General features: G+C 42.3%; 1 protein-coding gene across 1 annotated transcript in view; it reads right to left on the bottom strand.

Annotated features, from left to right (window-relative positions):
- The window catches only part of XRN2 (5'-3' exoribonuclease 2), a 78,885-nt gene that overhangs the window by 59,049 nt on the left and 3,635 nt on the right, over positions 1-16,201 (bottom strand). Inside the window, exons 2-3 of the mRNA XM_066623388.1 lie at positions 562-689; positions 373-484 (exon numbers count right to left, since the gene is read on the bottom strand). Coding sequence (XP_066479485.1) covers positions 373-484; positions 562-689 — 240 coding nt within the window. The remainder of the gene's footprint in view (positions 1-372; positions 485-561; positions 690-16,201) is intronic.

Raw genomic sequence — 16,201 nt, forward strand, 5'->3', positions numbered from 1 at the left:
AATTTTCTTGTTTTCCTTTTCCCTCCCTATCCTCTCCCCCCGCCTTTTTTGTACCATGTCTATGGACTATTTTGTTTTTTTCATTTGTGTACAGAGCCTAGAAAGTTGAAAGCACACTAATAATGTTCATGCTGAAAAAGATTAAAGACATATCATCATGTATAAATGCGGTAACCATGGAGCTCAGATTTTATTTCTCTCTAGTGACCAGTAGAGACCAAAATGGAACTTTATCATGTAAAAATGAAGAAGTAGAAGGTCAATTACAGAAGGGAAAAAAAAGTTTTCCAACAATAGAGAGCTGATTTATAGCAACCTTGACATGGCATCAGTGGTTCCAAACACCAAGATTACAAACGTATTAGTACTCACCACCCCATCAATCGCCATGTAGAGAAGCCTCCTTGGTCTCACAATATTGAAAAGTCTGTCAATGTACTCAAAAATTGCCACCATCATTTCATCTTCATTTTTGGGGGCAGGTCTGCAATAGACAGCATTGTGTTAATATGCCAAACAATCTCTCTCACACACACTATTCAAAGGATAAGAGTCACTCACTTGTCCTCAGGATGTGTACAGGGGTGGATGATGCCATTCATATCCAAATAGAGATTATCAAATTCCACTTCATTGGGGTTTGGCTTGCTGGTGTCAACTGGAATTTTGATCCCGTTACATTCTTTAGGCTGAAAACAATGACCAATAAACAGACCATTATATTAGATATTGGAATTTTCCAACTCAAAGGAAAATGTATTTTTAAAAATCAGGAGGAAGTGGAAATGACTGGAAAAAAGTAGCCTGCAGTCTCACTATCTGTCCACTGGAATCTTTCTTCCCTTATTGTGGCTCAAGTATTTTTTAACAAAGGTACAATAGGTTGTACACTGCACCTACAAAAGCTAAACATTTTGTTCCTTTTTATTGCAGCAAGGGTGCCCAAACCCTGGCCCTGGGGCCACTTGCGGCCTCAAGGCTTCTCAATGCGGCCCTCAGGGAGCCCCCAATCTCCAATGAGTCTCTGGCCCTCCAGAGATTTGTTGGAGCCCACACTGGCCTGACACAACTGCTCTCAGTGTGAGGGCGACTGTTTGACCACTTGTGTGAGCTGTGCGATGAGGGCTCCCTCCACTGCTTATGGTTTCATGTCTGTGATGCAGTAGCAACCAAAAAGGAAAGGCCAACCTTGCTTTGTGCAAGGCCTTTTATAGGCCTTGACCTATTGCAAGACCTTCATTAATTCATGTAAGTTCATCTTTAATATATTAATTTATGTAAACTTATGTAAATTTATTCAAATTTCAAATGTAAATTAATTCTTTTTTCCCTGGCCCCCGACACAGTGTCAGAGAGACGATGTGGCCCTCCTGCCAAAAACTTTGGACACCCCTGTATTACAGCCATGTAACATTTAGGGTGCAATCCTAACCCCTTATGTCAGTGCTTTCCAGCACTGACATAAGGGCAATGCAGCTCCAAGGTAAGGGAACAAACATTCCCTTACTTTGAGGAGGCCTCCATGAGTGCCACCCAACTTTAAGATGCAGCACATACCCCGTTGGCACCGCTATGCCAGTGCTGGATAGCACTGACATAAGGGGTTAGGATTGCACCCTTAGTTATACAAGACTAGAAAAAATACAATCCAATTTATGAACACAATTTATAAACAGTTACAGGTATCCCCATATCAGCAAACCTGGTATCTATGGTACTCTGCCCCACCCCCGCTCTATTACTTTCCGTTTTCTTGATTGACAGGCAGTCATGTTTCTTGCTTTTACAGATGCTACCAGAGGAAAGCGACAAGCAGACAGGAAGCCTGCACACTAGGGGGACACAGTAAGAATGGTGATAGGAAGCAGGAACTGTCCTGCTTCCTGTTAATGTTTGCTAAGCCTTAGTGTGCAGGCTCCGTGCCTGCATGTGGTGTTCCTCTTGTAGTGTCCGCTAAAGGAAGAAACATGACTGCTTGTTAATGAAGAAAATGGAACGTAATGAGCAGGGGGGGGCGGCGGCAAGGAGGCCGCAGAGCATAGCACCTATAGATTTCCCCATATCCATGGTTTCTATATAAGCAGGGTGGTGGTGGTGTTGAAATGAACCACCTGTGGATACGGTAGGGGGGATGCCTATATTTAGGGACCAAAGTTCACTAAATATGAGAAGATATTAAATCAATCACAGAATTAATTCAGCATAAGCTGGAAAAACACAGTTCATATTTCCAATAGCCAGCATGAATGCTGACAAGTCAGCCCTTCAGATGGCTAAACAAATATTCATAATTCCTAATCATGTAAATCATATCTCTCAATCTCAGGGCAACCAAGCACCTGGAATTTTTATTGCCATCCCCATGGCAGGCTAATCTGAGTGAAGGAAACATTTAAATAGTGACATGCATATGAACACCACATTTTTACAAAACAGTTGGCATTTTTTTTTAGTGTAAAGAAATTAGCTTTGTACTGCTTACGAATACATATAACCTTGTGTACACACAGAGGCACATGATCTACCTGCCTGTGCGACCATCCCTACCAGATAGTTCCCATTTACAATCCCACATTATGGACTCTGACATTTACTGCTAGACTGTGTTCTCCTGAATTCTCTCATGCTCTAACAAAGTACTCTTTAGCCAAGAACAGCTCAGCATAAAGTACTAGCTTATACAAGCATGGCTTCTGTACAGGTAGCAGGAGATTGGAGCTATAGGGATGAAAGAAAAGAATATAGGAGAATACAGGAGGGCTAACAAATCATCATGGGTCTTCATGCAGGATTTCTAATCACTTACTTATGAGAGCCAGGTTGGTGTAGTGGGTCAGAAGTTGAACTTTGACCTGGAAAACCCAGATCCAAATGCTTTCTCAGTCATGAAGCTTCCTGAGTGACCTTGGACAATATCTTGGCCTCTATCCCTTAGCTTCACCTACCTCACAGGGTTGATGTGTGGACAAAATGAGAGGAGGAACTATGTACTATACACCACCCTGAACTCCTTGGAGGAAGGGTGATATAAAAATGTGAAAAATAAATAATAGGACAGATTCCTTCCATCATGTCTACAAGATAGATGCTCATGTTATTTATTCAGATTCCAAAGAGGAACACAATTCCTCCAAGTAGGTAAAATGTAGAGACTCAGCTACTTGTATCACTCATCCAAATTCTATTTGCCTCATAGTTTCTCTAAACTATTTCTTTACAGCACTTCAAATGTGTTCTTTATAGTTTTCCTCTTAAACTGTGGCAGTGCTTTTACATTTAGCAGAGGAATGAGATTTCAGAACTCATTATTCAGAAGAATAATAGTATATGTGGTTGAACAGTAATGATCTTTATGATTAGCAGGGATGGACAATCCAGTGTGGTTTGACTTGAGTCAAGTCACGAGTCTCTGCCCCTCCATGACTTGACTCGAAAACGAGTCCTAATGGGGGCAACTTTTCAAGTCACCTGGAGAGTTTTCACAACTCAAAAAGACTCACGTCACAAGTCTTTCTGATACATGTGTGAGATGCAGAAAAATACTGGAGCTGCTGCTGCTGGGGTGAATGTATGTGTCAAAGTTGTCCTTAAACTCTCCCCCCTTCTGCCCCATCCCATTTGTAAACAGGGCAGAAGGGGGTGGGACGGATTGCAGGAGAATGGGGATAGAAGCGGCAAGAGGAGGGGGATCCGGCACAGCAACTGCAAGGCTTATCAGGACGACCCAATCCTTTGCAGCTCTCTTCAGAAGTAGTCCCACTGTAGCTCACCATTCAGTGAGGCTTCCTCCTCCCAAATAACAAAGGAGCTCACAGCGGCCATGTGATTGGGAAGCATCCCCCCCTTGCTTCCCCACCTCCTTTTAAACTGGGCTTCTCCAGCCAATTCCACGGCAAGAACCCCCTTGGGCTCCTCTTGTCCTCTCTAATTCAAAGAAACAAATCAAACGACCCAACCTTTGTCCAATGATCATCAGTTCCTTCAGAGATGGGCAAGAGAGCCCGCTCTGCCCCCCCCCCACCGCTCAGATTCAAAAGCAAACACTAACCCTTCCCTGCCTCCTGAGTGGAACTAACCTGCTGCTCGCCTGGGATGAATGAGGGCCCCACAAGGTTTTTCACGCTGCAAAAACAGTAAAGCACAGCCAGACACAGACAGACTCGAGTCTGCATGTGTGGGGACCAAATGCTGAGCCAGGAGCCCTCAACTCAAGTGTTCTGCCAAGTCTTCCACACACTTGACTCGAGTGTACACAAGTCAGCAAAAAACATTGATTTTTGAGACTCGGACACAAGTCACCTGACTCAAGTTCCAATCCCTGCTGATTAGTACGTACTTGTATACTCTAGTCTATACACATGCACGTTATTAGTAAAGTAATGCTATGGTTGTATAACCAAAGCTTGACAAAGAATGGTGGTGAAGATGCAGATTGTAAGGGGAAATTCATTTGTCATTTTATATTTACTGAAAATGCATGCGATTTAGATTAAGAACTCTAGCACAGTGGTTCCCAACATGGGCAATATGACTAGGATGACCACCTGTCCTTGTTTACCCAAGACAGTTCTAATACAAGCCTATTGCCCCAGTGTTCCAGCCAGTTTAGCATTTGTCTCACAGGCCACAAGGGCTCTGAGGCTAACCTGCCACCACTTACTACTGTGCAGAAAGGAAGAGAAACATCTCCCTATTCAGAGCCTGGGAAGCTGGTCTTGTTATTACAGATGGCATCAGGGCTTTGAAACTTGAAAGGCAGGCAACCTGACTGTGCTGAGCCTCTACTTTTTATACACACATGGGGGGGGGGGTTGTTCAGAAGATTTGGGACTTCTTGCCCTCAAACCCTGGGTAACCTTTGACTTAGAAACAATTTGACAATTAAAAAAAAAGAGACAAACATCACAGGTATATATGAGAATGGTTTGATTGTGTGGTTATTCAGTGTCCAAAGATAAGAGCTGCATAAACAACTTTCAACAAAACCATTCTAAAAGATTTGCAATCCAATGTTTGCCTTTTAGGAGAGTTTCAGGCATATATGTTGATTCTTTTGCATTTTAATTTTAACTGAGGACTTTGTTTTGTAAAATGGCCCTGTGAGAAACAATGGAACATTAAGGTACAGAAGGAGCACGTAGGAGACTGGGAACCAAACTGCCTGAAGTTCAATATTATTGGTTCTACTTTGCTTTACTTCTTCTGTCACCTCTACAGTGGTATCTGCACCTTCTTCTATGGTACACTGCTATTCTATATGGATCCAAAAAGCATCTTCAATCATTATGAGCACTAACACTTCCCTGTCTACCTAACCTGGCTTTCAGATACAGAAGACCATACAATGCAGTGTTCAGTTGATGGTATTCATCTTTCAGTGGTATTTTAGTTCAAAATGTGGGACATTTTAAAATATTGTCTACCCACTGGGGATTTAGTGGATATTTTTTACACACACACTCTCTATTTTAAATCTTTAAAGACTACTGAATGGAAACACAAACTAGGAGTAACACCCAGTCTCAACTAAGTCTGTTTCTTAATCTACGCTGTCTAGTACAGGTGGAGGCTGCTATAGATTCAGTGTGTTTAAAGAGATGTAAGTCAGGACTCCTAAGTTCAAAGCTTACTGTCAATGTAAATTTGCTGTGTAGCCTAAGGAAAGCCACCAAGACAGCTCAAACATAAAACTGTCATGGGCTTCTACACTCCTTTTTCCTTCATTCAGTTCCTTGTTTGAGTAAACTACAATTTGACCAGTTCTAATGTAACAGTCTTGAAGTCCTGGAGTGTTACATCTGAACTGACCAACTCTCTCTCTCTCACCCCTTTCCCCAGTGGTTCCCAGACTTTTTAGTTCTGTGACCCAATTTTTACAATGACACACTATCAGGACTTCCTTCTCCAGTATTTTTGGGGCTTGCATTCATCGGATTGGGACCATTCTGATGGTGTTGTGTTCCTCTTGCCCTGCCCTTCAAAGCGAACTGAAGCATATTTGCCTACTCCAGAGTAAACATGCATGGGCAGTTCAGTTTCACTTTCCATAGGGCTCAATACATTTTCCCTGTTAGCTTTCAACTTTTCAGTTTCACAACCAGCCAACAATCGGGCCATGATACACTGATTTGGTGCAACTCACAATTTGGGAAACAATTATTTATATTATTGAGCGGCATTATAAGTTTGTGTTGGCTATTACTAAAGTTCAGAGCACTATAATGATTAATCATCATTACTCAACCATCCAAGCTATTTTTCTGTTAGTTTTTAAATACTTCCAGTGAAGTTACTAATGGCCCAGGTTCCATACAATTCCTACAAGTTTCCCATCAGGGATTCTGAAACAGAGGAAATCTTGATAGACGTGGACATACCACATACTCCAAGCTGGCCCAAGAACAAGTCTGAAAAATAACAACCACTCAGTTTTTCATTCTTCTATAAAAGGTGAGTCCTCTTTGGGATTTTGGCAAGTCATAACAGCAGATCTATTCAAACTGGGGCATCACAACGCCTGAGAGCCTGAGAGTTCTGCCCTCGGCCTTCTTAAGGGTGGGGGCGGGGGGAAGGCAGTGATGAGATTCCCAGGATCACTTCGCTATGGGGGGCTGCAGCTCCACAAAACCAGCAGTGGAGCGCGATTGCTTCACTTACACTTTTGGAAGGCTGGAGAACCCTGCAGACGCTCACGCAGGGCTCCCCGCACCCTAGGAAAGCTGCTGCAGGGACAGGGTGAGTGCATCCCAGTCTCTGCAGAACCCCTGAGCAACACAATCCTGGGGATCATGTCACTGCCTTCCCCCGCCCCCGTTGCCTCCCTCCCCTCCCCTGCAAGGACTTACTGTGGTCTTCAAATTCCCTGAGAGTTTGAAAACTGCAGCATAACACTGTAACAGTAAGGGATACAGAAACACAGCACATGGTAATAGAAAGAGAAAATCTCCAAGTTTTGTATGCACATGCACCAGGGAATCAGCACAATCTTGGTTGGTGGAGGAGTTCTAGTAACAAGGAAAAAAGCACCAGAATCCAATTTCCTACTTTCGCGCTGTTAAACCACAATAGTTGCAAGCTTCTCAGGATTAAGGATAGCTTTAAAGACCCACTTCCAGGTTTTCTGCACCTCCACTGTTGACCCAGAATGCATTGGTATGGACACTATAATGTGTACAGCAACTAGATGGGGTAAATAATGGAATCTAATGGAATGAAATTATTCCATTATTCATCTCATCTAGTGGTTGAACACAGAATAGTATCTATACCAGGGGTGCCCAAACCCCAGCCCTGGGGCCACTTGAGGCCCTTGGGGGCTCCCAATCAGGCCCTCGGGAAGCCCCCAGTCTCCAATGAACCTCTGGTCCTCCAGAGACTTGCTGGAGCCCATGCTGGCCCGATGCAACTGCTCTCAGCATGAGGATGACTGTTCGACTTCTCACCTGAGCTGTGGGACAAGGGCACCCTCCATTACTTGCTGTTTCACGTCTGTGATGCAGCAATGGCAGTGAAGGAAAGGCTGGCCTTGCTTTCTGCAAGCCCTTTTATAGGCCTTGAGCTACTGCAAGACCTTCATTCATTCATATAAGTTCCATCTCTAATAAATTCATTTATTTAAATTTATTCAAATTTTAAATGTAAATTAATTTTTTTTTCCCGGCCCCCGGCACAGAGTCAGAGAGATGATGTGGCCCTCCTTGTCAAAATGTTTGGACACCCCTGATCTATACCAATGCATTCTGGAGCAACTGTGGAAGAGCAAGAAACCTGAAAGTGGGTCTTTAAAGCTATTTTTCCACTGATTTGGTATCTGATTTTTAAAAAAATCCACTGGGGGTTCTGGAACAGAACCCCAGTGGATAATTAGGTATGACCTGTACATGAAAACAGAGTCCATTATTGTGGTTCCACGGCACTTTTGTGCTCTATTTCCTCTGGCGCTACGATAAGGACTAGGTCCTTGTGCCACCTCTGCCCCAAGATTTAATAGCATTGATACAACACATTACCACGGCTATCACTCAGGTGGACTAGGCAACACTGGTGTGAGTATGGGCTAAATTGGATTACAGGATATACATGTGCCATGACACACAGGGTAGACACATTTGCAAGGTCTGTAAAGACTTTGAACATTTCTTTTTGTATTACCATTAACTATGATGATGATGATATCTTTATTGGCATATACATTATGACAATGCATAACTAAAATCACACAAATCCATAATCACATGGTATACATCCAAAAAAGGAACCTAACCTGACCTAATTTCTGGGTCAGAAATGCCCCATGCACTACCTTGTTACAGAACTAAGTTTTTGCTCCCATACCCAAGAATTCATAACTTTATAGATAAAAAGATCAACATTATCAAGAGTTTCTCCCTCTTCTGTTGACAAAAGGGCTCACAGTACATCTGCCTCCACCCAACCCTGGAGACGTGCCAAAATTGGTATAAGGTATTTCTGGAGGCTTGTGCAAGGGGCAAAACAAGATGGTATGTTCTAGTGTCTCCAAGTGATTCAGGCCTCAGGGACAGAACCTTGCTGACAGAGGTATTCCCCTATATCGCCCCCATAAAAGGGGCCAAAGGAAGGGCATTACATCTCACCAGCATAAAGGCTCTTCTTAGCTGTGGGTTATGCAGGTAAATGAGATAAGATGGCATCCTACAAAGCTGAACAGGTATATGGAAGTACAATCGAGAACAAGAGGTTTTAGCTATATTAATTAGCTCTTGATGTTCAGTATCAAGAGTTCTCGCCCTGATAGCTCTAAATGCTGCGGTTTGATCCATCATACCCAGTCTCTCAACACCAAGACCTATTGATTTCAACTTGGCAAGCAGAACAGTGATCCCATATGGCTGGACTATGTCTGACACCAATTCATCAGATTGTCATTAGCCACTCTAAAGAGAACACCAAGCCAGAATTTTGCAAGTCTTAGCTACGCCAGTGTGTTCAACCTAATAAAACCAAATTAAAGGCATAAAACCTTGAATAGGGGGCCATTAACTATGTTATCATTAACATTTACTTTCCATTAAGATGCAGTAGCACACTATTTCTGGCAGAGAAGAAGTTGCTTCTGGACATCACCCAGTGAAGACTGAAAGATCAGGTCAGGGTGTGCCCCTTAATTCCTGGTCAGATTAAAAACTCTAAGATAAAGGGTAATTCTGTATTTGGGTACTTACTTTAATAATAACAGTCTACTTTGCTATTTAGATATTCAAGTCCTTCCCCAGCTGTCTTGGAAACCTGCACTGGAAGCTACCCCAGAACTGCTACACCTGATCCAGTCTTGTAAAATCGCTATACTCTCGGTTCAAGCCCCTCCTTGTTCAAAATCACCACCTCTTAATGCACCACTAAGAAACCTTCTGATAAACCAAACAGCTTTAACAAGCTAAACTTTTATTCTAGCATAAATCAGGGCACATTTAAAATACCAGACAAGTAATACAAACTGTATGCAAAGATAGAAACACAGAAAGTCAGAGTTGGAATGGACCTTGGAGGTCATCTGGTCCAAAACCCTGCTCATGCAGACAACTACAACATCCAACAGGTGAAGATCCACCCTCTCCTTGAAAACCTGCAATGAGAGAGAGTCCACAACTGCATGCAATAGAATTGTTCCAATTACAATTAGAAAATCCTTCTTCATATCCAACCTAAATCTCTTTCCCTGTACTTTCAATCCTACTGGTTCCAGTCTTCCTCAGGAACCACCAAGAGTAAGCTTGTGAGTCAGCACCTTTTTCTACATAACAGTCCTTCAGATATTTAAAGGCTATCATATTTCTCCTTAATGGTCTTTTGTCCAGGCTAGACATACTGTGCTCTTTTAATCTTTCCTCATAGTTTGTTTCCAGATCTTTCATCTTATAGCACAAGCCTATCTATATCTACTCAGAAGTCAGTCATTTTGTTCAGTGGGGCTTACTCCCAGGAAATTATAGGACTGCAGCATCAATTGCTCTTCTCTGAACCCATTCCACCTTTCTTAAAATGTGGTTCCCAAACAGTATGTAATATTCCACATGAGGTCTGACTAGAGCAAACAGAGTGGAACTATTACTTCTGTGTTCTTGAGTTCTCATATTCCCAGTGCAACCACTATTCATTTAGAAGTTACATAATCAACACAGTCATGTTGAAATACTGAAATGTGACATATCAAAAATCTCAGCAAGTAAACAGAATTAACCAGAATTCATACTTGCAAGCAACACGATTTAAGCGTAAAATTCAGGATTAGAGTCTGGTTGTATTGCAGAAGGGCTCTCCAACTCAGGTAGTTAGAAAACTTCCAAAAGTATACAAAATTTTCCTGAAAATTAATTATCTTATAAGATGTAAAAACAATGTTATTAAAAAAAAAGTCATAGTGAAGAGAAAAGGCAAACACTGAAATTCGGGTTTAAAGCAAGGCAAACAGATACACAACCCACTAACTTTAAATCGGAGAGGAAGTCATTATAATTTTGTAAGCCTTGAGCTAAGGGATGCAATTATATATGTAGGATACAGTTATATAAGTAGCAAAATAAAAAGCACTGGAACTTTCCTATCTTAGAATACTGTATACCAGTGGTTCCCAAACTCCTACAGGGGATATGGAAACCAGGTAAGTGTTTGTGCAGGTGGGTGGGGAGGGCAGTGACAGTGCCCCAATTAAGAAAAAAAGTTCCTTGGCGGCAGCAGTGCTGTGATCTCAGCAGCACTGTCACTGCCATCAGAGCAAAGCCACTCCCCTTAAGGGAGAATGCCCTACTTCCAGCTACCCTAGTGGGTCACAACCCACCAGTTTGGGAACCACTGCTGTACACTAGCATTGGCAATATAGCACTTTCCTTAAGTGTTCAATATGCTCCACATATAATTTCAATACTTGTAAAAATCTTGTAAGGTACACAACCATCTCTATCTCAATTTTATTTGAGGTATAAATAAAAGCAGTCTAAAGGCATAGCAGCTTGCCTCAGGTAACTTAACAATTTCATAGCAGAGGTGAGATTTTAACTGAGGACATTGTGGTTTATAACTCCTAATCTGAACCAATATATACCATGTGTATTTTCCAATGCACACAAAATATGTACCAAATGTATCCCCCCCAATGGGGGATAAAAATAGCACCAAAAGAAAAACTGTATGTTTCATAAATGCATTTGGTTTTGAACCATATACCGATACTTTTAAGTTATCCTATGCTGTTCCTGAAAACAATGGGCACAATTTTCAAAAATTGCTTAAGAAACAGCTGCATGACAAATGTAGTGCCCTTCTGCCAAGGAGCCATTTTATCATCATAACAATTTAGTGAGAGTAAGCCACTCTCTTAGCATCAGCCCAAAATGACCCAGTGAGCTTTGTGATTTGAATCCCCAAGCCTACATTACACACTGACTTGCTTCAATGAAAACATCCAGATTATTTAATGACTAAAAACAGGGCAACAAAACAAAGCAAGAATCCAAACCAAGTAACCCTGCCCCCTGTACATAACAGAATAACCACCTGTCAAGGAGTTTATATGGGAGTAACCACAGGAATGACCGTACCAAAATAAGGGTTCCTGAAACACTGTAATAATTTGTCCCATAAAACCACAAATTGTTAATCTCATATGATGATCACAAAACAATGCAGCAAAGGGGATTCATCCATCATCAGGACCCAATGTGAAGAACTATACAGTTCAATGTTCTGTTGCCAAGAGTGACTAGCCCAAGGACTCTGGGGAAAACCCAAAACAGAGCATCAGAGGTCTCCTTGGTTGCAGGCAGTAGGTATACCTCCTCTGAACACCAAGGTTCTATTTCACTACTGTGACTAACATAGGCCACATTCTTACATTTATCATAGGCCACATCTTACATCTGTAAGAGTTCAGCAACAGAATAAATACTAAGCCATTCTTCAACAAATATGTTTAATTACATGCTGAGCCACTATCTACTGACAACCACCTGAAAAGATGCAATTAGTTATAAAGGTACTGATTTTATCAAAACAACTACAAGCACTAAGCTGTTTTAACACCTTAAACTTTCATTCATTAATAAGTTCATTCTATACGATATGGCCCATTGTACCATCATATAACCTAAAAATAAATATTACAAAACCACTTTAGGGACTCACCAACACAGAGATCAGCATTATTAGTTGAACAGCTCCATAATAAGAGGTTATGTACTTAACCCTTCAACATAACATATTTTTTTCCCCAGAACTCAGCATTTAATAGCAGTGACCATGACTGCCAGGTCACACATTTCATGGCAATGAAAGACCCAGCTGCCTGACATTCTCTAAATTACTCATTGGACTGTGAAGGCCTCCACCAAGTCAAGTACTAAGAGATTATTACTGTGTAGGTTGCGTGCCACTAAATATCTGGCATAAATCCAACATGCTAACCGCAAAGTCACTCAAATTCATCTTCCAGTTAAATGAGCTCAGTGGTTACTTTAAATATGATGTTTTACTCTGTGCCTTATTGTTTTGCTGTCAGCCTTTATTTTACAGTAGCTTGAAAGACTAGATTTCCAGTCTAGTTTTCTAGGGTGGGAGCAGGTATGTGGGTACTGATGGCGTGGCAGCAATTGCAGTGCCACGGGGACTTGGGGCATGTTAACATACCTGGGGGGCGTGTTAAACCTCCTGAAGGGTCCTGAAGGTTCACAGCCCCCTCTGTGAGCCTCCCTGCTGAAGCAGTGAGCACTGATCCACTGCTGCAGTGCCGCTGGGGCACCCATTCCTGTGCCACTCCCCTTAAGGAGGAATGGTACACTTCTGGTTCCCATGGTGGGTCATGACCAACCACTTTGGGAACTGCTGCATTACAATGAAATAAACCTTATGTGCTGATACGACATTTATCAATTTACCTGACTCTTTTAAAAGTCATTTATGTCCAGTTCTTGACACACCCCATTCCAGAAGCCTTCAAATTAAGAATTCTTAATTTGTGGCCCTTTCACAACTGAAAAAGGGGCATTTTATAGCCAAGGGGCATTAATTAGGTCTGGAGGAAGGTGATCCTTTGGCAGGAGGTCTGGTCTAGAGGGTAGAGCCTCCATTTGCCTGAAGATAACATCCAAAGGTCGCCAGTTCGAGGCCACTGGCACCGTACGACCTTGAAGCAGCTGACAAGCTGAGCCGAGTTATTCCATCTGCTCTGAGCATGGGAGGATGGAGGCCAGAATGTGAAACCAGATCAAGAAAGTAACACCTGAATGTTGTGGTTCTTGTAAGATAGAACATTCTTTCAAATTGTAAAAATCCCTACGGGGATTTAATAAGCCTGCCTATGTAAACCGCCTTGAATAAAGTCTTGAATAAAGACCAAGAAAGGCGGTATATAAATACCTGTATTATCATCATCATCATTATCATCATCCTTTGATCACCAAAGATGGAATGAAATTCATCACCAAAGGGCTTTTAACTTTCAAAGGGCCAGAGTCTTTGAAAGTTTATAACATATTGAACATTGGGAGGGAGTGATTTAAAGTCAGAAGATGTGTAGCATGAAACTAATTCCTCCCGGTCTAGAATACTACAGTATTTCTTGTTGTTCAAGCCTCCAATTCTTCAATTTTCCTCAATGAAGTTGGTTCCATCCATTAATTGATAATTCTTTTCTTTATTTAACATCTCCTCTCACAGTAGACACAGTAGACCACAAAGTCATAAAAAGCACAAAATAAAGTAGAAGCAAAATTTGCATATGACTTTATTGAGCCCTCTGGGGACATGGTTGATTTATTTTATTATACAAAATGCTTTGTAAACTACTCTTGTTGAAAATCAGTATATAAATATTTTTAATAATAATAATATTCAACTGCCTTTAACATTCAATAGCTCATGGAGGACACTTGAGCATACTTAGCCAACTCTGGGTTCACCTTTTTCTATCTTTTAACATACAAACTAATTTTTTTGTGCATGCCTGGGTATGCAGCAACCACAACGTCTCACTTTCTCACCAACAGTGAACCTCGTATTCCCATGCCTATTAGTATACTTTTATTTATATACAATAATGAGTAGCTCGTATTTCTGAATAATGATACACAGGACCACATACTTGTTAGCACTTCACAAATGATAGCTCTAGTGTATGTGGTAAACTGCTATAACCACTGATCCTGCCCCCTCCCCTGCACACAGTCTTGCTGAACTATCATCTCCACCTGCTGTTAATTTATGGTGCAACACATCGTCCTGTTTCTATACAGTTTATTCTATACTATAAACTACAGTACTATACAGCGTGTTTAGTTTTTATTTTAAGATTGTTCCATCTCACAACAGATCAGGATATATTTATTACAGAACAGCAGTACCTCAAATATACACACTCACATTGACTAGGCAGTGACATGTGTGTAATAGTGTGCTCACAGTTCATGATCGTGCATATATATTTATATGGGCATATTATGTAATAAGAGTCAAGACATGCTCCTCTTCCACTCTCCTCTGTTCCCTTTGAAAATTTAACAGTAAGAGCAAGGAATTGGGGATTGAAAGCTGAAGTTCTAGTGGATGCACCTTATATGCATACTAAGCAGCACCCCAAAAATCTACCCAGGACAAAAAGGCACAATCAATTCCCAAGAACATGCCTTGCAAAGCTAGCATGTAGTCAGCAGCAAAACAAAACAAAAGGGGGTGAAGCAGAAAATACATATACAGTATCTGGTTCAGATTGCCTCTCGGTCAAGAACTTACTAGGTGAGCTTAGACAACCTACCTTCCCCCATCTGGATCACTCCATTTGAAATATGGGGATAAAACTAACCTACCTGGCAAGGTTGTTCTAAGGAATAGACTAAAACAACTGACAAGAACTACTTTGAACACTTAAAAGCTTTATATACATACAGTATTACTACTATAAGATGACACCACAGAGCTTTTAGGTCGAAAAGTGGAGGAATTTGCATGAGCGCTTGAGGAATCTCTTCCAGGCCCGGCCAACACAAACGCATCCAACAGATGGGAACATTTCAAGAATGCCGTTTACAACACCACCTTGTCCATATTTGACAAGAAGACCAACAAGACGGCAGACTGGTTTGAAGCCCACTCTGAGGACACCAGTCATTGAGGAAAAGAGGAGAGCTCAAGCAGCATACAAGGCCTGTCCCAGTGAGCGCAACCAGCAGGTCCTCCGAGCTGCTCGCAGCAAAGTCCAGCAGACTGCCAGGAGATGTGCTGACGACTACTGGCTCCAGCTCTGTTCCCAGATACAGATAGCAGCTGACACAGGCAACATCAAGGGGATGTATGATGGTATCAAGCAGGCCCTAGGTCCAACACAGAAGAAAATTGCCCCTCTGAAGTCTGCAGCAGGCGAGGTCATCCAGGATCGGGCGCAGCAGATGGAACGCTGGGTGCAGCACTACTCTGAGCTATATTCCAGAGAAAATGTAGTCACCAAAGAAGCGCTGAACAACATTGAGTGCCTGCCTGTGCTGGAGGAGCTTGACAGTGAACCAACTCTAGAAGAACTTCACGTGGCACTGGACTCCCTTGCCTTTGGCAAGGCACCTGGAAAAGACAGCTTCCCTGCTGAAGTCCTAAAGTGCTGCAAAGAGATCATTGTCACTGAGCTGCATGAAATCCTCTGTCTCTGCTGGAGAGAAGGTGGAGTACCTCAAGACATGAGGGATGCAAACATCATCACGCTGTACAAGAACAAAGGCGACAGGGGTGACTGCAACAACTACCGCGGCATCTCTCAGCGTTGTAGGAAAATTGTTTGCCCGAGTTGCACTAAAGAGGCTCCAGGTACTTGCAGAGAGCGTTTATCCAGAATCACAGTGTGGATTCCGAGCCAGCAGGTCCACCACTGATATGGTATTCTCCCTTAGACAACTGCAGGAGAAATGCAGGGAACGACGACAGCCACTCTTTATAGCCTTCATAGATCTCACGAAGGCCTTCGACCTGGTCAGCAGGGATGGCCTCTTCAAGATTCTCCCCAAGATCGGATGTCCACCCAGGCTCCTCAGCATCATCAGATCCTTCCACAAGGACATGAAGGGCACTGTTGTCTTCGATGGCTCCACATCAGACCCCTTTGACATCCGAAGCGGCGTGAAGCAGGGCTGTGTTCTTGCACCAACCTTGTTTGGGATTTTCTTCGCTGTCCTGCTGAAGCAGGCCT

The sequence above is a fragment of the Tiliqua scincoides genome, chromosome 4 (assembly GCF_035046505.1).
Source record: "Tiliqua scincoides isolate rTilSci1 chromosome 4, rTilSci1.hap2, whole genome shotgun sequence".
NCBI classification, from domain to species: Eukaryota; Metazoa; Chordata; class Lepidosauria; order Squamata; family Scincidae; genus Tiliqua; species Tiliqua scincoides.